The sequence below is a fragment of the Sarcophilus harrisii genome, chromosome 5 (genome assembly GCF_902635505.1).
Source record: "Sarcophilus harrisii chromosome 5, mSarHar1.11, whole genome shotgun sequence".
NCBI lineage: Eukaryota > Metazoa > Chordata > Mammalia > Dasyuromorphia > Dasyuridae > Sarcophilus > Sarcophilus harrisii.
In genome coordinates, this window is record NC_045430.1 from 18,168,047 (window position 1) to 18,185,355 (window position 17,309).

Sequence of the window (17,309 nt, forward strand, 5' to 3'; positions counted from 1 at the left end):
CCTGGACCCGGAACGTGACATGATGATGCGATGCCTCAGGGACCTGGGGCTTTGTCAGGGCACAAAGCTGGGGGTTTGAATCCTGTCGATTATTATTCATTTAATCTCTCATTTATTTCCTCATCTGTAAGATTCAATTTTTTTTTTAACTCAAGAGTCTTTTTCGCTCTAAATCTGTTTCTACAAATGCCTCTTGTTGCAGACCATTCAAAGAGTCACAGATTCAAGCATCCAAACTCCCTCATTTTAGAGGTCAGCATTTGGGTGACTTCCCCAGGGTCCCACGGGCAACAGGGGACAAGACTGGAATTTGAACTCGGGACTTCACAGATTCAAGGCTAGAAGAATCCAAACGCCTTTATTTTAAGGGTCAGTATTTCCCAGGGTCACAGGGGCAGCAGGGGGCAAGACCAGAATTTGAACTCAGGACTTCTGACCCCAGACCCCAAACCTAATTCTCTTTTCCCAGAAAAGATGCCTCCTTACTGTTGGCAGTGCCCACTCTTTAGTAAAAATGGAGCCTCTTGACCCTGGTGAAGGTGAAAACGAAGGTGATCAAGGACCCTTTCCTTCCCTTACAAAGGCATTAATCTGGGGAGACCGACCACAGGCTGCGTGGCTGGGGGTGGTCTGAGCAGCCTCAGAAGCCAATGCTGATGACCTAGCAATGAAATGGCAAGGCTCCGGACTCGGATATGGATTCAAATCCTCCCCCTGATCCTAAAAAGCTGGGTGATTCTGGAAGAGTCATTTGACCTGTGTCTGCCTCACTTTCCCCATTTTATTAAATGAGAAATTTTGACTTTGGTGGTCCCCTCATCGAGCTGGAAGGGACCTTTGAGCTCATGAGAGCCAATCTCATGATTTTACAAATGGGGAAACTGAGGCTCAGGGGGAAAGTGATTCGTTTCTACTAAGTATGAGCCTGTCCTTCAGGTTCCAAGTTTAAATTGAGGATGCTGGGATGCTACCCAACATACACGGTCAAGCCTTTTCTTTTAGTGTACAAATCCATCCTTCCCTAAGTAAAAAAGACAGGGAGGAAGGGTCTTTTCTTTTCCAAAACCCCCTGAAACTCCCCCAGATCGCTCCCCAACAGCTCTAAGAGCTGGTCCTCTCATTCTCTCTCCCCTTCCCTCCCATTCACCTATACTTAGTCTAGGGGCTGGTAACAAACTATTAATAGCCATGTCAGAGGAGAAGGAGGCAGGAAATAGGAAATTATAAAGGAGGGGGCCAGGAGAGGCACTGGAAGGAACGTAGGGGCCGAGACACCCCGCCGGCCTGGAATGCCTTCCCTCCCCAAGTGGTGAGCAGAGGTCAGGACACGTGACTGAAGAAAGCTTGACCGGGTCCAAGGGCCTGGTGACCGGCGGGCTGGCCCCAGTCCTCCTTACCTGGTGCTTTCCCCCCAAGGCCGGCTGTTTCTTCCTTTTTCTGCCTGGATGGAAGCCACTTCCATCCTGTGCCCTTCCTTCCCCGCTCCCATTCTGGCTCTGTTCTTCCCCACTCCCATTTTAACCCCCCCCCCAAATTACCCAGATACCCGGCAAAGGCTACGCCACAAACCCCCCTGCCGCTTTCCAGTGTGGAGCAACCTTTGGCTGTAAAATTAGACCCGTCCTGAAAAATCCATTAGCGGGTTTCTCATTGTCTCCACTTGCGCTTGTGAGGTTTGTTTGCTTATGCCATGGAAAAAAAAAAAAAAAAGGAAGTCACCAAAATGTCTGAGCAGAAAGGGAGATTGGCAGGTCCTCTCCATCAGTGGCCCTTACTGACCCAAGGTCATGCAGAGAGTCTGGGAAGGGTATGACTTGGAAGCCAGCATTCTGTCCCCTTACCCTTCTCGAGTTCACCATTAAAAAAATGGCCATTTAAAAAATTAAATTAAAATTAAAATTAAACAATTAAAAATAAATGGCCATTTAAAAAATTTGCCATTTAATCTCGACACTGTTGAGTTTCTTTAAGTCGTTCACAAGTATTAGTTCCCAGAAGGCCACATCCAGGTGTGGAGCCTACAGTTAGGAACCCAAAACACACCTTCCATTTACCTCCTAGGAGCAGACCATCCCTCCCGCTCCCCACAAAACACTTGGGATTTCTTTTGCATTCACCTTTCTGTCTCAAAGATCCCTCCTCCCCAATTTCTCCAATGCCATAATCAACACAATACATTCCCCTTAACCACAAATACTTAAGAGCATTTGGTATGAACAGGATCAGGTTAAATGTCTTTTTTTTTTCCCCTCCTGAGACAATTAGGGTTAAGTGACTTGCCCAGGGTCACACAGACAGAAAGTGTCAAGTGTCTGAGGCCAGATTTGAACTCAAGTCCTCCTGACTTCAGAGCTGGTGTTCTATCCACTGAGCCACCTAGCTGCTCCATCAGGATATTCTTTTTTTTGGACAAGGTAATTGGGATTAAGTGATATATATATCACTTGAGATATATATCACTGTGTGTATATATATATATATATATATACACACACACACACACACACACACACACACACATATATACACATATACATATATATGGGCCCTCCTGGCCGACAAACACCCCCTCCATCTGCCAGGTGCCTTGTGGCCCCTCCAGGAAGAAGCAGGAGAAGAGGATTTCCTGCAAACTGGATGGCTCCCCTTCCCACCCCTCCCATCCCATCCCTTGGACCTTTGTGCTATTTCTCTTAATAAGAGCTGGCACTTCTCTCAGCATTATTGGGAGATGGGAATGGACGCTCCCTGCGTCACCACGGGAAAGAATTTAAAATATTCAGGGTCAACTAATTAAAAGGGAAAAAAGCCCACTGGGCAGGAGTCCTACAGAGATTTGAAGCTGAGTTTCAAATAAGTAATGGTTCCAAAGGTGTTTTGATTTAAACTCACTTAAGTGACTAGTAGAAAGAGGGCTGGATTTTGAGTCAGGAATCATGGGCTAGAATTCTGACTTTTCTTCTTTATACCTTTGTGACCTTGGGAAATCTCCCGTTTCCTCATCTGCAAAATTTCTGAGTTGGACCAGCTGGTTTCTAAGGTGTCCCCTGCCCCGGTTCTAAATGAGGACCCCAATTTTTCTAGACTGTCTACGGTATATTCATTCTCTCTCCTTTTTTCATATGGCCTCTCTTTGTCCTGTTAATAGTAACTCTGAGCTATTCCCGGAAATGTTCTCCACTCTTTATCACAACATCTCAGAAGCTCAAAATATTGTTTGTGGAGGCCATGATCCGGGGAACAACGGTTAACTCATGAAGAACGGTTAACTCATTGGACGATTGGAATCATGGACCAAAAATCTGACAATGGGCTGAATCTAATACTAATTTTTAAAAAATTTAATCAGAAAAGGCCCAGATGGGTTCCAAACCTGTGTCCCTTTCCCTGCTTGGACCCGAGTTTCTTTCTCTGTGTAATGAGGCGGTTTGAACAAGATGGCCCCTCAGACCTTTCTCGGCTCCCCCGATAGGAAGACCACTATGACTTTCCATCTGTCGGTGGGCAGCGTAAAGACCTCCCCATTTGCACTCTCCATCCACGTCCCACGAGTGGAATTCAGCCATTAGCGTATATCACTCTGGGGTGACCTTGATTCTCCTAGGAGTCAGCGGCCTTGCCCAACCTCCTGTCCACTTGACAAATGAGAGGGCCCCCAAAGGAAGTTCAGTGGTCAATTCCATCGATCGCTAGAGAAAACCAAGTCCCATTAGAGCTTTTTGGTCCTTTCGGCTTCCCTTGCCAGTTAACTCATAACAATACAATGCACTCCACTAGCCTGCTGCTAATATGGGTGTGGGTGTGTATTTTTACAAAGGGGTAGAGGATCCATACCTGTGATTTCATAGATCGATGAAACACCCAACAAATGCTTACCTGGCTTAGTAATTTACATTTAGGGTTTTTTTTTGGTATTAATTTATATTTAAATTAGTATTTAGTAATTACAAATGCTTAGTAAATCATGGCCTTGAAAGGGTTGATAGAAAGGAAATAGTTTGAACCCAGTCTATAAAGTGAACCTTAGAAACCAAATGGTTCCACTCGGTCATTTTGCAGATGAGGAAACTGAGGTGAGATTTCCCAAGGTCACAAAGGTGTTCACTTCTTTATAATCTATAAAATTCAGCATGGGCTGAATGCTGTCCAAAACCCCTCTGGAATAAGTCATGCGATGATCCAGGGCTAATCAAACTGGACACACTAGAGCCTTAGTTTACCCATCTGGAAAACAGGGATGATTTTGCTTTCTCTATATAACTTATACGTCCATCATGTGGGAAATGCTTATATATGTTCCCAGGTCATCTAGAGAGCTGAACTGGACCAGTAAAGATTATGTCCTTACAAAGAAAGAAACTGATCCCCAAGGTAAGGAATAGACTTGTCCCACACCCCAGAAACCAGGTTTCAATTCCAGATCTAAAGCTTTTATCCCTGCAGTCTACAGCTTCCCCCACCAGGCTGCAGAAATGTGAGCTGTCCTTATGACAAATTAGCCCAAGGAGCCCCAGCATTCCAGCCACACCCCCATATCTCGCTCCTCAAGGGTGATAACAGAGTCTTTAAGCCCTGATGGAAGCTGACCATGAGCTCCCTCCAACCCCTCTTCTCTATTTTCATTAGGAGGCAGCAGGAACCATTAAGACTTTCCTCTGGCAGTTAAGCTATTTGACGACCGGTCCCCTCGTTTGGAGGGGGATTAAACTGAGGGCTGCGGTTAGGGAGGAGGGGGGGAATGGCTGTGTTATTTTTAAGGTCTCTGGTTCCGGAATGGCTAACAGACACTGCTACTCTGATAAGCAGAGTCTCAAGACAGACCGGCCGGATGGATTTCCCCTTTCCTTCCCTCCCGCAAGTCAGCCCACTTGCTGATATTTCACCCGATGAACTTTAACTTCAGCTCTCAGAGACCAGCCCCGACAAAAGCCAGGGGGTGATGGGCCTAGGAAGGCCCCAAGTGTCCAATCTGGCCCGCAAATGCCACAGTTGGGCAATCGGGTCTAATTGGACATCCATCAAAAAGGCTGAGGCTGCTAGTAAGTCATCCTCAAGGTCATTCATCCCAGTCACCAAGGAATCATAGATGGAGCCGAAGGCAATCTTAGAGCTAGAAGGAAACAGTCTCTTGATCCCCATCCATGTTCATTTTAATCCTGGCTCTATTATTCTTGAAATCTGCACTAGAATCAACGAGCCCCTAAAAGTTAAGTAATGTAAAGTTAGATGACTTTTATTCATATCCAAGGGGAGATTTGAACACCGTTTCCTTTGATTTTTTTCCCCCCATAGTACCACCTGCCCAGGTCTCTCTCCCTTTACTACTGAGTATTCTCTTATATTTGAGAAGTAAAGCAAGAGACCACCTTCTTCCTCTGCCACCTTGATAATTAATCCCCTCCCCATTTTACTTCTCAAATATACTCCCTTAATAGAAGGGAAACCGGGGACCGGATACGTTGGGAAAATCACCTGCTAAGAGAACAGAGTTCCAGCTCTCAGCTCCGTTATAAATAATGTAAAAGATTTTGAAAAAGTCAAACTTTCCCCCTCTCAGAACCTCAATTTCCCCATCAGCAAGACAAGATAATTTCAAAGGCTTTTTCCTCTAATAACTTAAGTCTATAAATTTCCTCTTTCCCAAAAGGAGAATAACAAAACCTGCCTAATTCTCTTCCTATTCTCTACCACACCTACAGGTAAAATGCCATGAGAATCAAAAGGATCTTTTCAAAGTGGAAAGCAAAAGATAATTTGGCATTCAGAGTTATTTAATTATCTTTGCCAGAGAAGTGGTTTAGAATTGAAAGAGATTATGGGAGATCATCCAGTCTCCTTCCCTCCAGAGAGATAGTAAAGCATTTAATCGAGACAGAACAGCAAAACAAATAACAGAAAAATCAAGTGGGAGCTTCATTCTCTATGCCCTGAAAACAAATAAACACCATTTCCCACAAAATCTTTTGCCCATTAGCCTGGTCACTTTATAGAGGAGGAAATTGAAGAATCAATGATCCCATGCTTCCAAATCTAGGGCACTTTCCCTTACATCCCATTGATCATGCAAGCCAGTTTTTTGGGGGATGGTGAACACCTTGAGACCCTCTATGCAGATTTCTATAGGGTGTTCCCAAAATTTCTGCTGTTTTTCAGTTATTAAAGCTAAAAGTCTCACTGGGTCTCAGTTTCATCATCTGGAAAATGGTGGAGCCAGGAAATAAAGTGATCTCTATACTCCCAGTCCTGAATCTATGATGTTCTGATTTTTGACACTCCTACATACTCCCAAAAAAATCTCTCCCTTTCTTCTCTTCTTTCTTACCTCTCCCCCGTCTGTCTCTGTCTCTGTCTCTGTCTCTCTCTCTCTCTCTCTCATCTCTCTCTCTCTCTCTCTCTCACACACACACACGCAAACACACACACACACACATACACACACACACACACACACCCCTCTCTATCCCTTCTATAGGCAACATGGTTTTGCAGGAAGCAAAGCAAAGAGCCCCTGGAGGTCTTCCCAGGACATGCAAACCCAAATGAAGTGAGCTTCTCACTGTAGGCCAGTATTTTCATGAGGTAATGGGGCGATCCAAGAGGTGCCTTTCTGCTCTGAGTCTTTCAGAAGTCTCCTTCAGAGACTGGTAAACATAGTTGCCCCTCCCTTCCCTAAAGAACATTCCCTGCTACATACAGAAGTCACTTTTCATGATAGGGAATTTGTCCATGAATGCAGTTTTCAAAACGTCAGTAAAGGGAATCACCCCCCTCTGTCTCTGGCTCTCTTTTTCTTCTCCCTCTCTTTCTTTTTCCCCTCTCTCTTTCTTCTTTCTCCTTTTTCCTCTCTCTCCCTCCTTTCTTTTTTTTTTCCTTTCTCTTTTTCCTCTCTGTTTATGTGTCTCTCCCCCTCCCTATTCTCACTCCCCTTCAATAGGGTAAGACTTGAGAGCAGAGGAGAAGAGAACAGAGGTCTTTACATGCACAGGAGCTGGGAGGCAGAAGGAATGAGAGAAAGAAGGAACTCGGGGCTAACAACATCTGGTCCTGCACATCTGGGCCTCTACTGGCACGGGGGCCTCTCTACACAGTCATTTCCTGAGAGGGATCTGGTGCAGTCTCTCCAAGCATAAACCGGATAGGAGAGAAAGCCATCTGACTCAGATTATGGGCAGCTTTGGGGAAGGGAGCTTGGGGAGGGGGAGTAGTCAAGTGGAGGATATTTTACTAAGGAAAGAAAAGGGGGGGAAGGGAATTTGAAGAAGGCCCAAACACTAACTAATCTTTAGTTCCTCCTAAGCTAATTAAGCCACTGTTAGAAGAGAGAGGGCCTGGTTACTCTCTCTTCAGAACAATACATTGAGAAAAAGCCACAAGTTAGTTACAGATATATACACAGAATTTAATAAAATATCTATTGGTAATGGAGAAAGTGAGCTCCTGTTCTGGTACTATAAGAGATAAAAACCACAAAGGAATATGACCAATTCTTCTTTTAAAATCACCTAATGAATGTTTTCCCTTTAGGAGACATAATTATAATGGACTCAGAATTGGAGGGACGGAAGGGAAGCTAGGTGGTAAAGTGGATGGAGCACTGGGATTGAAATCAGAAAGGCTCATCTTCCTGAATTCAAATCCACCCTCAAACACTTACTAGCTGTGTGATCCTGAGCAAGGCACTTAACCCTGTTTGCCTCAGTTTCTCATCTGTAAAATGGGCTGGAGAAGGAACCAGCAAGCTGTTCTAGTGATCTTGCCAAGAAAACCCCAAATGGGCTCACAAAGAGTCAGTCAAGATTGAAAGGACTAGAAAACAATAACAGAGTTGGAAGGAGCCTCAGGGACTGCCTAAATCAACTGGTACTTAAGCTAGGATCCTACTTTCCCCCCTCTCCCTGTCCCATCATCCTTAGCAAGGGATTAAGACATACCTTAATAAAATCCACAAACATCCATTATGTATGGGAATACAAATACAAAAGGAAAAAAAATCTTACCCTCAAGGAGCTTCCATTCTATCAGAGAAAATAAAAAATATATATATATTATTTTATATTTTTGTAGATATATACATATACAAAAATATATACATACTACAAAAATATATACACATATATGTATATATCTACAAAAATATAAAATATCACCTCCCCCCTTTTAGGACAGGTTTCTTTAATAATAAAGGACATTTCTGCCATTCTAAGAGAGTCTAAAATTTAACCTCTCTTTCTTCCCAATTAATCACCTTCCCTAACTAATGTTTAGATGCCATTATTAAATCATCATTAACAAAGGCAGGGAAAGAAAGACCAGAAGTAAAGGAGCCAGAGAGAAGGCTCTCCTAGCCCCATGATGGATTGTCCACAGAAACCAGTTAGATGAGGGAAAGCTCAAAGGAGGCTCCACTGCAGGAAACTATGCTTCCTTACAGCTGCCCCTGAAGGCCAAGTGGGATGGCCCCTGTTTGTTTTCTCAAACATGGTGGCCCGTTCCTTTTGTTCATTGGAAACTCCCAAATCAAACAAACCAAAATACAATAAAGGCCCCATCCACAGCTTATTAGATAGGGCATAATTTATCAGGAGAGGACTTTCCCCCCCAAGTGTCAACAAACCAATTGTCAAGAGTTCCTCCCAATGATTCTCCGTCAGGTCTCTACCCAAAGTAAATAGAAACAAACCTATAACTGGGATGCATTAAATAGAAACCCTTTTCTGCAACTTGTACTCTTACATCAGGATGTAAACTCCTTGAGATCGAGGGCCAAATTTTTGGAGGGAAAATGGGGCAGGAGGACTGTTTTTTGCTTCTCCCTTCTTAATACCCCATATTTGCAAACTTCTTTATCACTTGAGAAAGAAGGGGGAAATCTAGTTGTTGCTGTTATTTTTCTTCCGTGTCCAACTTTCTGCGACCCCATTTGGGATGCTCTTTGCAGAGATACTGCAGGGGTTTGCCATTTCCTTCTCCAGTCCATTTTACAGAAGAGGAAACTGAGGCACACAGGATCAAGTGGCTTGCCCAGGGTCACACAGTTAATAAGTGTCTGAGGCCGGATTTGAACTTGGAAAATGAGTTTTCCCGTCACCTGGCCCAGCAATCTGTGCACTATGGCGCCCTCTAGCTGCCTGGGGAATTTAAATAACTGAGGAGAACAGGTAACCTTGTGGGAACCTTCCATTTACATAGGGTATATTTTATGTTTGTTGAATTTATGAGTTTTGTCTCTCACAGAAGAATGGAACCTCCTTGAGGGAGTGTGTTCGTTCGTGTTCGTTCTCTCTCTCTCTCTCTCTCTCTCTCTCTCTCTCTCTCTCTCTCTATATATATATATATATATATATATATATGTTTGTTTTTTTTTCCATTATCCTTAATAAAGGATTGTTGATTGATTAGGCCAGACAGGCCAGGTTCCCCCACCTCTGGAGTCCTCAAAGTTCCACATCCTAGAAAAGAGACTTATTAAGCATAAAAAAGTTGGTTATAGAAATAAATATATATTTTGTTTGCTAAATTGTGCTAAGCCTATAGCATCTCTTCTTAGAAGAATTATATTAAATGTAGACAATAAAACTCAGGACTACACAAGGAAACCAATTTTATTGAAATAGATTCAAAATTTGTTTTAACCCAAGTTCATGAAGCCCCCCCCCCATTCTATGCCTGGGGTACGGGTGGGTGGGAAAGGACAATACTAAGCGAGGAACCCCTGACACCTTGGAGAAGACAGACGTCCTTGCAGTTAGAGTGCAGGATTCTGCATTCAAAACTCCCTTCAAGAAGACCCAAGTTGAAATTGCATGGGATAGACTCTTCCCACACTCCTCAAATCACTTAACCACTTTCACCTGTTTTATGATCTGTAAAATGGGATTCTTCATAATATTTGATTTGCCATGAGAGAAGAAATAGCCAGCGTACCATGCTTTGTCTCAGAAAGCTACGGAAATGCTAGCTATGATTATTATGGACAAAGAATCATGAATAACTGAAAATAAGCCCAATTAAACTTAAGTTCTTTGATGGCAAAGACCATCCATAATTTATATTTATGCCACTAGTTCTGAATACTATGACACACACACACACACACAGTAAATGCTTTTTAATGTGTGGGACCAAATGAAAGCCAGGGAGAGGAAGGAAGGAGACCTTCCTTGTGTCACATGCAGACAAGGATGTCAACAGCTGTCTCAGACCGGGAGAGAGTACTTGCTTTGGGGAGGAGCTAGTCAGGCAGGGATGCTAGATTTCTCTCTCCTATTTTTCTTTTAAATGAATGCATCAATCAGCAGCTGAGCACAACAGTTCCTGATGTTTCTGAAAAGCCAAAAACAAAAAAATCCCCGTCCCAGCCACTTTCCACGGTCACTCTAGCTTTATGTTCCCTAGAATTTGGCAAAGGGCACGTGCCCTGTATCCTGCCCACGAGGAGCACGGTATCGCAGCCTAGGACTTCTCTTTCCCGAGTTTCCTCATCTATAAAACAAAGTGCTCCGATTCACTAAATGATTCTGCCGACTCCCCAGGCAGCCATGCAAATGAAAAGGAGAGAGCTTAAATCTCATTTTTGTCACTGACACTGGAGGTACACAATGGATAGAATGTTAGGCTTGGAGTCAGGAAGACTCAAATTCAGGAATATTTCAGTCAAGTCTGACTCTGTGACCCCGTGTAGGGTTTTCTGGACAGAGATACTGGAGTGATTTGCCATTTCCTTTTCCGATTAATTTTACAGATGGGGAAATTGAGGCAAACAGGATCAAGCGACTTGCCGAGGGTCACACAGCTAGTCAGCATCTGAATTCGGGAAGATGAGTCTTCCCGACTCTATAAATGGTAGCTATTATTATCGGTATTGATTTTGCAGACACCCTATAGTCAAAAGCACCAGGCTTGGGAGGCATAAGTGCTGGTGTGAATCCTGGCTCTGCCCCTTACTTGGAGCAAATGGGAGATTAGGATCGACATCTGCCCAGCAGAGCTGTGAAAAGTGGGCGGGTTCTTTGTTTTCTGTTTCAGGTGAGACCTGGGATTTCAGAACTCCCAGCTGGGAAACTGCCTCCATTGACACAGATCACCAACTGGCCTACAATCCCTTCCTGCTCTCCTAGAGGGATCCGTCCCAAAGTGGGTCTTCTGGGCAGAGGGTGTATTTCGTGCTCATGTCCATGTGCTCACAAAGGGAACTTGGTTACCTCGACATGGTTCCTTTGAAAGAACTACCATCAGTGGTGCCCATGCTAGATGCACTGCTGTCCAGACAGCTAAGGGTCCTCTTACGGGGCAGTGAATGTCCATCCTCCTCCTCACTGAGGAATGAGGGTTCAGTATGTCTCTGTCTACCTTCTGAATTTCTGAAACTGGGTCCTTACTCACATATTTTGTCACATACAATAGGCTACCACATATAACACAAGAGAGACAGACAGGAAGAGAGAGAGAGAGAGAGAGACAAGAGAGGGAGAGAGAGAGAGAGACAAGAGAGGGAGAGAGAGAGAGAGACAAGAGAGGGAGAGAGAGAGAGAGAAGAGAGGGAGAGAGAGAGAGAGACAAGAGAGGGAAAGAGAGAGAGAAGAGAGAAGAGAGAGAGAGAGAGAGAGAGAGAGAGAGAGAGAGAGAGAGAGAGAGACAGACAAGACAGGGAGAGAGAGAGAGACAGAGACAGAGACAGACAAGAAGAGTAGAGAGAGAGAGAGAGAGAGAGAGAGAGAGAGAGAGAGAGAGAGAGACAGGGAGAGAGAGAGAGATGGAGAGAGATGGAGAGAGAGATGGAGAGAGAGATGGAGAGAGAGATGGAGAGAGAGATGGAGAGAGAGATGGAGAGAGATGGAGAGAGATGGAGAGAGAGACAGACAGACAGACAAGAGACAGGGAGAGAGAGAGAGAGAGAGAGAGAGATGGAGAGAGAGAGAAGAGAGAGAGGAAAGAGGAGAGAGGAGAGAGAGAAGAGAGAGACTAGAGAGAGAGAGAGATAAGAAAGAGACCGAGACAGAGAGGAAGCTGCAGCCCGGCCTCCCTTCTTGGGTCATTTTCTCCCCACGCCAGGCCACGAGTTGCTCCGGCAGGATCTGGCCTGCTGGGCTGGCTCCGTCCTTCCCGAGCCTCACCTGCTGCCCCCCTCCCCAGTCCCCACCCAGGCCCTTCCTCCAAGACTCGGAGGAGATGACTGGGAAGCGGAGGGGAGGGACCGGGAGCCCCCCTCCCCTGGCTGCCGCCCAGCCCTTTCTTTCCGCGGGGTGTTTTATAACCCGGCATGTAGTTTATTCTTCTCCCAAACACTGCGCTCTGGGTCCAGGGCCCGGAGTTGCCATAGAAACGCCTTTTAACTCCTGCTCCCCCAGAAGTTTCCATCTCCCCGTCCCTTCCCTGCCAAGCTGGCTGCGGGAGCCTCACCTGCGGCCCCGAGCGTCGCCCGGCCGGGGGAGGGGCTCCGAGGGGGCTCTGAGGGGGCTTCCCGAACCCTCCAAGGGAGAGCGGCCCAGCCCCTGCCCCGAGGGATAAGCGGCCGGAGCCCGCCAAGCGGGGGGGAGGGGGCACTGGTGAGAGATGTGAGGAAGCCTCGGAGGAAGCAGAGAAGTGGGGGTCCCGCGCCCCGCAGCCAGACGTTTGAGCCGCCCCCCACCCCGCTAGTGCTCCCCAAGAGTGCGAAGAGATGAACCCCGGGAGAAGCGCTGCAGGGACTGCGGCCGGGGGACGGCTTCGGCACCGGGACCCGAGGGGCGGCGCCTTTGGGAGGGGGGGAGTTTTCCCCTTGGCCACTGTTAGCTGAAACACGGAGGCGGCGGATTAGATGGATGGAGACAGTGGAGAGCGATGATGATGGCGGGAGGTTTAGGTCACAAGGCTTGGGTGCGAGTTCTGCTCCCAAGAAATATGTGTGTGTACCCATATGTGGGGGGGAGTCGGTGGGTGTGTATGCGTGTCTGGGGGGGATCTGGGTGTCCGTCTGTCTGTCTGGGGGGGGCACGTCTCTAGCTGTGCGAGATCTCTCGGATCCCAGGATCCTGGATCGCTCCTGAAGCCCCGTAAGCCCGTGATTGGATGGATCCTCTTATCTCCAAGAATCTCCAGAGCATCCTGGTGCTGTCCCGTTTGGCGCCAGGCCCCTGGGTTAAACCCTGCTCCTTGCCATTAGTGCCCGTGTGGCTCTGGAACAGACTCTCCCTCCTGAGCCTCCAGTGCGGTTCATATAAATCAGGGGGAAGGAGATAGAGTGGGGTCCAAAGGCCCGATTTCTAATCCTGCCTCTAGCAAGTCACTGGGGGAGGGGGAAAGGGAGTTTGTCGGCTGGAAAAGGGTCTGGGACGCCGGTCCCCACTCTCAGGCCATCATCCTATGACAACAAGAGCTTCTATTGTATCAACGGAAAGATCAAACGAGATAAAGAAAGTCTCTGCAAATCCCCTCATGGCTCTTAGGATGTCCCAGGGTCCCCCTTTGCATAAAGGGCCAACTCTACCGATAGTCACTGGGGAGTTTAAGCTTCCTTCCAGGGAGTGGTTTATCGTTGCCATTCAAACCACGGTTAAAGAGTTTCCCAGAAGCCCCCGCGGAGCGGTGGAGGTAGCCGAGGGCCGAAGAAACTCCCATGGGAAGCTAGATCCACCTGCTGCTTGAGGCCAGACCCAGGGCTTCCCACTGGAACCCAAACTGCCCCTTTGCGATCTCTCCCGTATACTGGCCTCCGTTTCTCCTCGGCCGGACCTCCCGGGGTCTTTCAAAAGTCCAGAAGCAAAGGATTGGGGGCGGGAAACATTCTTTTTTAAATTAAAATAAATAAAAGAAACAAATAAATAAATAAGCAAGCAAACTCCCCATTTTTAGCCCCTAAGGGATTCGGGAAGCCTAATTCCCTAATTTCTTCCTCACTAACATCAGTTGGGCTTCTCTCCATTTTACAAACCACGGGCACCTCCCCACGTACACACACACACACACACAATCTCCTCTTATGTTAAGAGGTCTTGGGAGTGGCGCCGATTCCTCTGGAAGCTAGGAGGAAGGAAGAGAGTCCCTGGTGGTTTGATTTCCCTGCCAAAAAGGATCTGACGAATGATCTGGTACCTGGAGACCAGAGTACAAATCCTGCCTCCGCTAGAACCCTGGAACAAGCCCCTTGCCTCAGTTTCCCCACCTGTAAAATGAATAGGTAGAGCTAAATGGCCCCCTAGAACGCCTCTGCCTCCGATCTAGCAAGAATTTAATAAAGACAGTCCTGGAAATACAAAATAAATAAAAATTCACTCCCCACTCACAGGGAATTGACATTCTATCCGATCACAAGAACCTGGATTTAAAGCTGAAAAAAAAATAAAGGCTGCAGAGGCCATCGGATCCAACTCCCTCCATTTTACAGAGGGAGAAACGGAGGCAAGGGGCGCGCAGACCCGCCTAAGGTCACACAGAGCCGCGAGCCTGCTTACCCTTGGCGCCGGGGAGCGTCAGTCTGGGGCCCCATGATGCCGGCGGCCGCTCTGCCAGAGCCGGGACCAGCCCACTCGTGGGCCGCCCCCCGCCACGCCGGCTCCGGGCAGGAAGCGCACCGGGAGTCTCTCTCCCCCGCTCCCTCCAGCCGCACAGCCCCTCTCTTCGGAAGCGAGGCCGGGAGAGAAGGGGTCGGGCGAGGCCCCGGGCTGCGGCTTCTCGGGCTCGGGACCCCTTGGCGAGATGCCCTTAGCCAGGACCTTTAACCCCGCGGGAGCCCGGCCCGCTGGGCCACAGACAGTACAATAACCCGGTTTCCGACGGCACTTATAAGGGGGTTGGGGGGGGCACTCACGCCATTTGGCCCTCGAAGCGCTTGGAAGCCAGGGGCCGCGATGGGGGATTATTAGTAGTAGTAGTAGTATTCATCTCCCCACTTGCTAGATGGGGAAACTGAGGCTCGGGTGGCCACGCCCCCTTCTGCGCCCCGCCCACCGTGACGCTGCCGGAGACTTTCGCGATTCCCCAGCGGCCGGTGACTCCCGAAGTCCGCCCGCTGCAGAGCGCCGGGACGCGGCCCTCCCCCCGGAAGCGGGGTCCCCCCCCCCCGGCCCCGCGCTCCCGCCGCTCGAAGTTTGGGGAACTCTCCCCGTCTCCCCGCGGGGGGCACTTCCCAGGCGGCAGCGGGGCCCGGGAGGGGGGCCGCAAGTGCCAGCGCTCGGGGCCCGCCCCCGCGCTCCCTCCCGCCCCGCTCTCCGTCCCCCGCGCTCTGAGGGAGAGCGGCGCCCCCCCCCCTCGGCCCCGCCCCCCCCCCCCCCCGGCCCGGGCCGCGGCGGAGGCTGGGAGCCCGCCCGCAGGGGGAGCACTCACCGATGTCCGAGTTGCAGAAGGCGTCCTGAGGGTGGCTCGGGGAACAAGTGCACGCGTCCGCCCCCAGGTCCCTCAGGCTCCAGCTGCAGAGAAGCACCACGAGACCGAGCCACGGGCTCATCGCTGCCGCCGGGTTCCCAACGGGCTGCGGCCGGGGCGCGGGCTGGGGCTGCCCCTGCGGCGGCTGCTGCTGCGGACGCTCCCGCCTTCCCTTCTGCCGCCAAGTTGCTCGCAAACTTCTCCCCACGCTGCGGGGCCGCGGGCCGGGCCGGGGGGAGAGCGGGCCGGGGGGAGAGCGAGCGGGAGAACGAGCGAGCGCCGGGGCTCTCTGGGCTGAGACTCCCGCCGCGTCCGTCCCGAGGCTCCGGGGCCGCCGGCCCGGCCTCCGCCTTATATAGCCCGCCAGGCTCCGCGAGCCCCCCTCCGGCGGCCCGAGGCCCGCCCCCCCCGACCAATCGGCGCGCCGCATTACCTCATCGCCCCCCCGCGGGAGAGGGGGCGGGGCCCCGGGGACGCTTCCGAGCCTTTTAGGGAGTGCGGGAGCGCGCTGGCTGCCGGCGGGGGCCCGAGCGAGCCCCGCTCTCCCTCCCGCGCCGGGCCCCCCCTCCGCCGCCCCCGGCGGCCCCCGGGGAGCGCGAGAAGCGGCTGCCGTCCCCGCCTTCTCCGGGGGCGCGGCCGGGCCCTCACCTGCGGCGGCCCCGCAGGGGAGCGGGAGGGGCGCTCGGGAACCTCCGCCTTACGGCCAGGACCGGACCCTAGCCCCGAGCCGGAAGGGACCCTCCCTCAGTTTAAAGAGCAGGAAACCGAGTTGCCCGCTGATTTCTCACCCCCCCCCCCCCTCCAAAACAAGCTCCCGCCTCAGCCTGGGACGGCGAGTGCGCCCTCAGGGTGCGGAGTCGGGAAGAGCCGAGTTCAGATCCCGCCTCGGACGCTTGCGTCCGTCTCCCGGAGCTCGGCTCCCCTCGTCTGCGGAAGGGGGGGGGGGGTCGGGAAGGCAACGGCAAAGCGCTTCAGAGAGCCCCCAGTGGGGTCAGGGAGACTCGGACAGGAAGGAAAACGGCGAAAGGAAAATTAGCGACAGCAACAGCGCCTATTTCCAAGCACGGCGCCGCCGAAAGTCTGTGATGGCTTTTGCAAACTTCAGTTACTTAAAGGCTACTCAAGCGACAAGCATCTACCTAGCATCTACTACCTAGCGGCCTCTGCGTCACAGAGACAAAAAATCATGTGTTTGTGAAATCAAACCCTGCCCCCCCCCCCCCCCCGCTCGCCTTTTTTAATGATACGCAGACACACAACCAGACCCCAAAGATGCTCGCAGAGATGCTAGGTTCCCAGAAGGAAAGGGCCCACCTTTTACAAAAGAGGAAACGGAGGCACTAGCTGGCGTGCCCACTCCCGGTTTGCCGTCAGCTCAGATCTCATCAATCAGCCAAGCTTTGGTCAAGTCCTTGGTGACGGCGAACGTACGCACGTTCAGGCAAAGTACAAACCAAGCAAGCACAAAGCGACCTTGGATTGAGGAAGCAGGAGGAGACGCTTCCTTTTAGGATGAAGGAAACATTTGGTGTCACGACCAAGGAGGAACGATTTCTGGGCGTGAGAGACTTCATAGATGGGCGTCTGGAAGAGATCTTAAAGACCACCCAGGCCCACTCTTGTGATTTGCAGTCCAGGATTAGTGATTGACTTACCCAACATCATACATGGAACAAGGATTTGCTTCAACATTCACTCCTGGGTCCAGTTCTGCGTTTTAGGGGAAATAGATTTTAAACGGGGAAAATAACTCAAAAACAGGGTAGAGAACCTCGTCAAACTAGACCCAGGTCTTCCTCTCTTGTTGAAGAATTAAAAGAGAATTTAATTCATCATTACAGTCACCGGCAAATGACAGGAGACCTGGAATTGGAATCACTTGACAGGCTCTAATACTATGTTCTTTAGTGCATTATTTCTGCGGGTCACAGTTGCCTTATTTGAAAAATGAGAGGATTGAGCTGATCTTA

At 49.6% G+C, this 17,309-nt stretch overlaps 1 protein-coding gene across 1 annotated transcript in view; it reads right to left on the minus strand.

Moving 5' to 3' along the window:
• Positions 1–15,685, minus strand: part of TIMP3 (TIMP metallopeptidase inhibitor 3) — a 59,237-nt gene extending 43,552 nt beyond the window's left edge. The window contains exon 1 of the mRNA XM_031938643.1: positions 15,301–15,685. Coding sequence (XP_031794503.1) covers positions 15,301–15,421 — 121 coding nt within the window. The 5' untranslated portion in view covers positions 15,422–15,685. The remainder of the gene's footprint in view (positions 1–15,300) is intronic.
• Between the last annotated feature and the right edge of the window lie 1,624 nt (positions 15,686–17,309).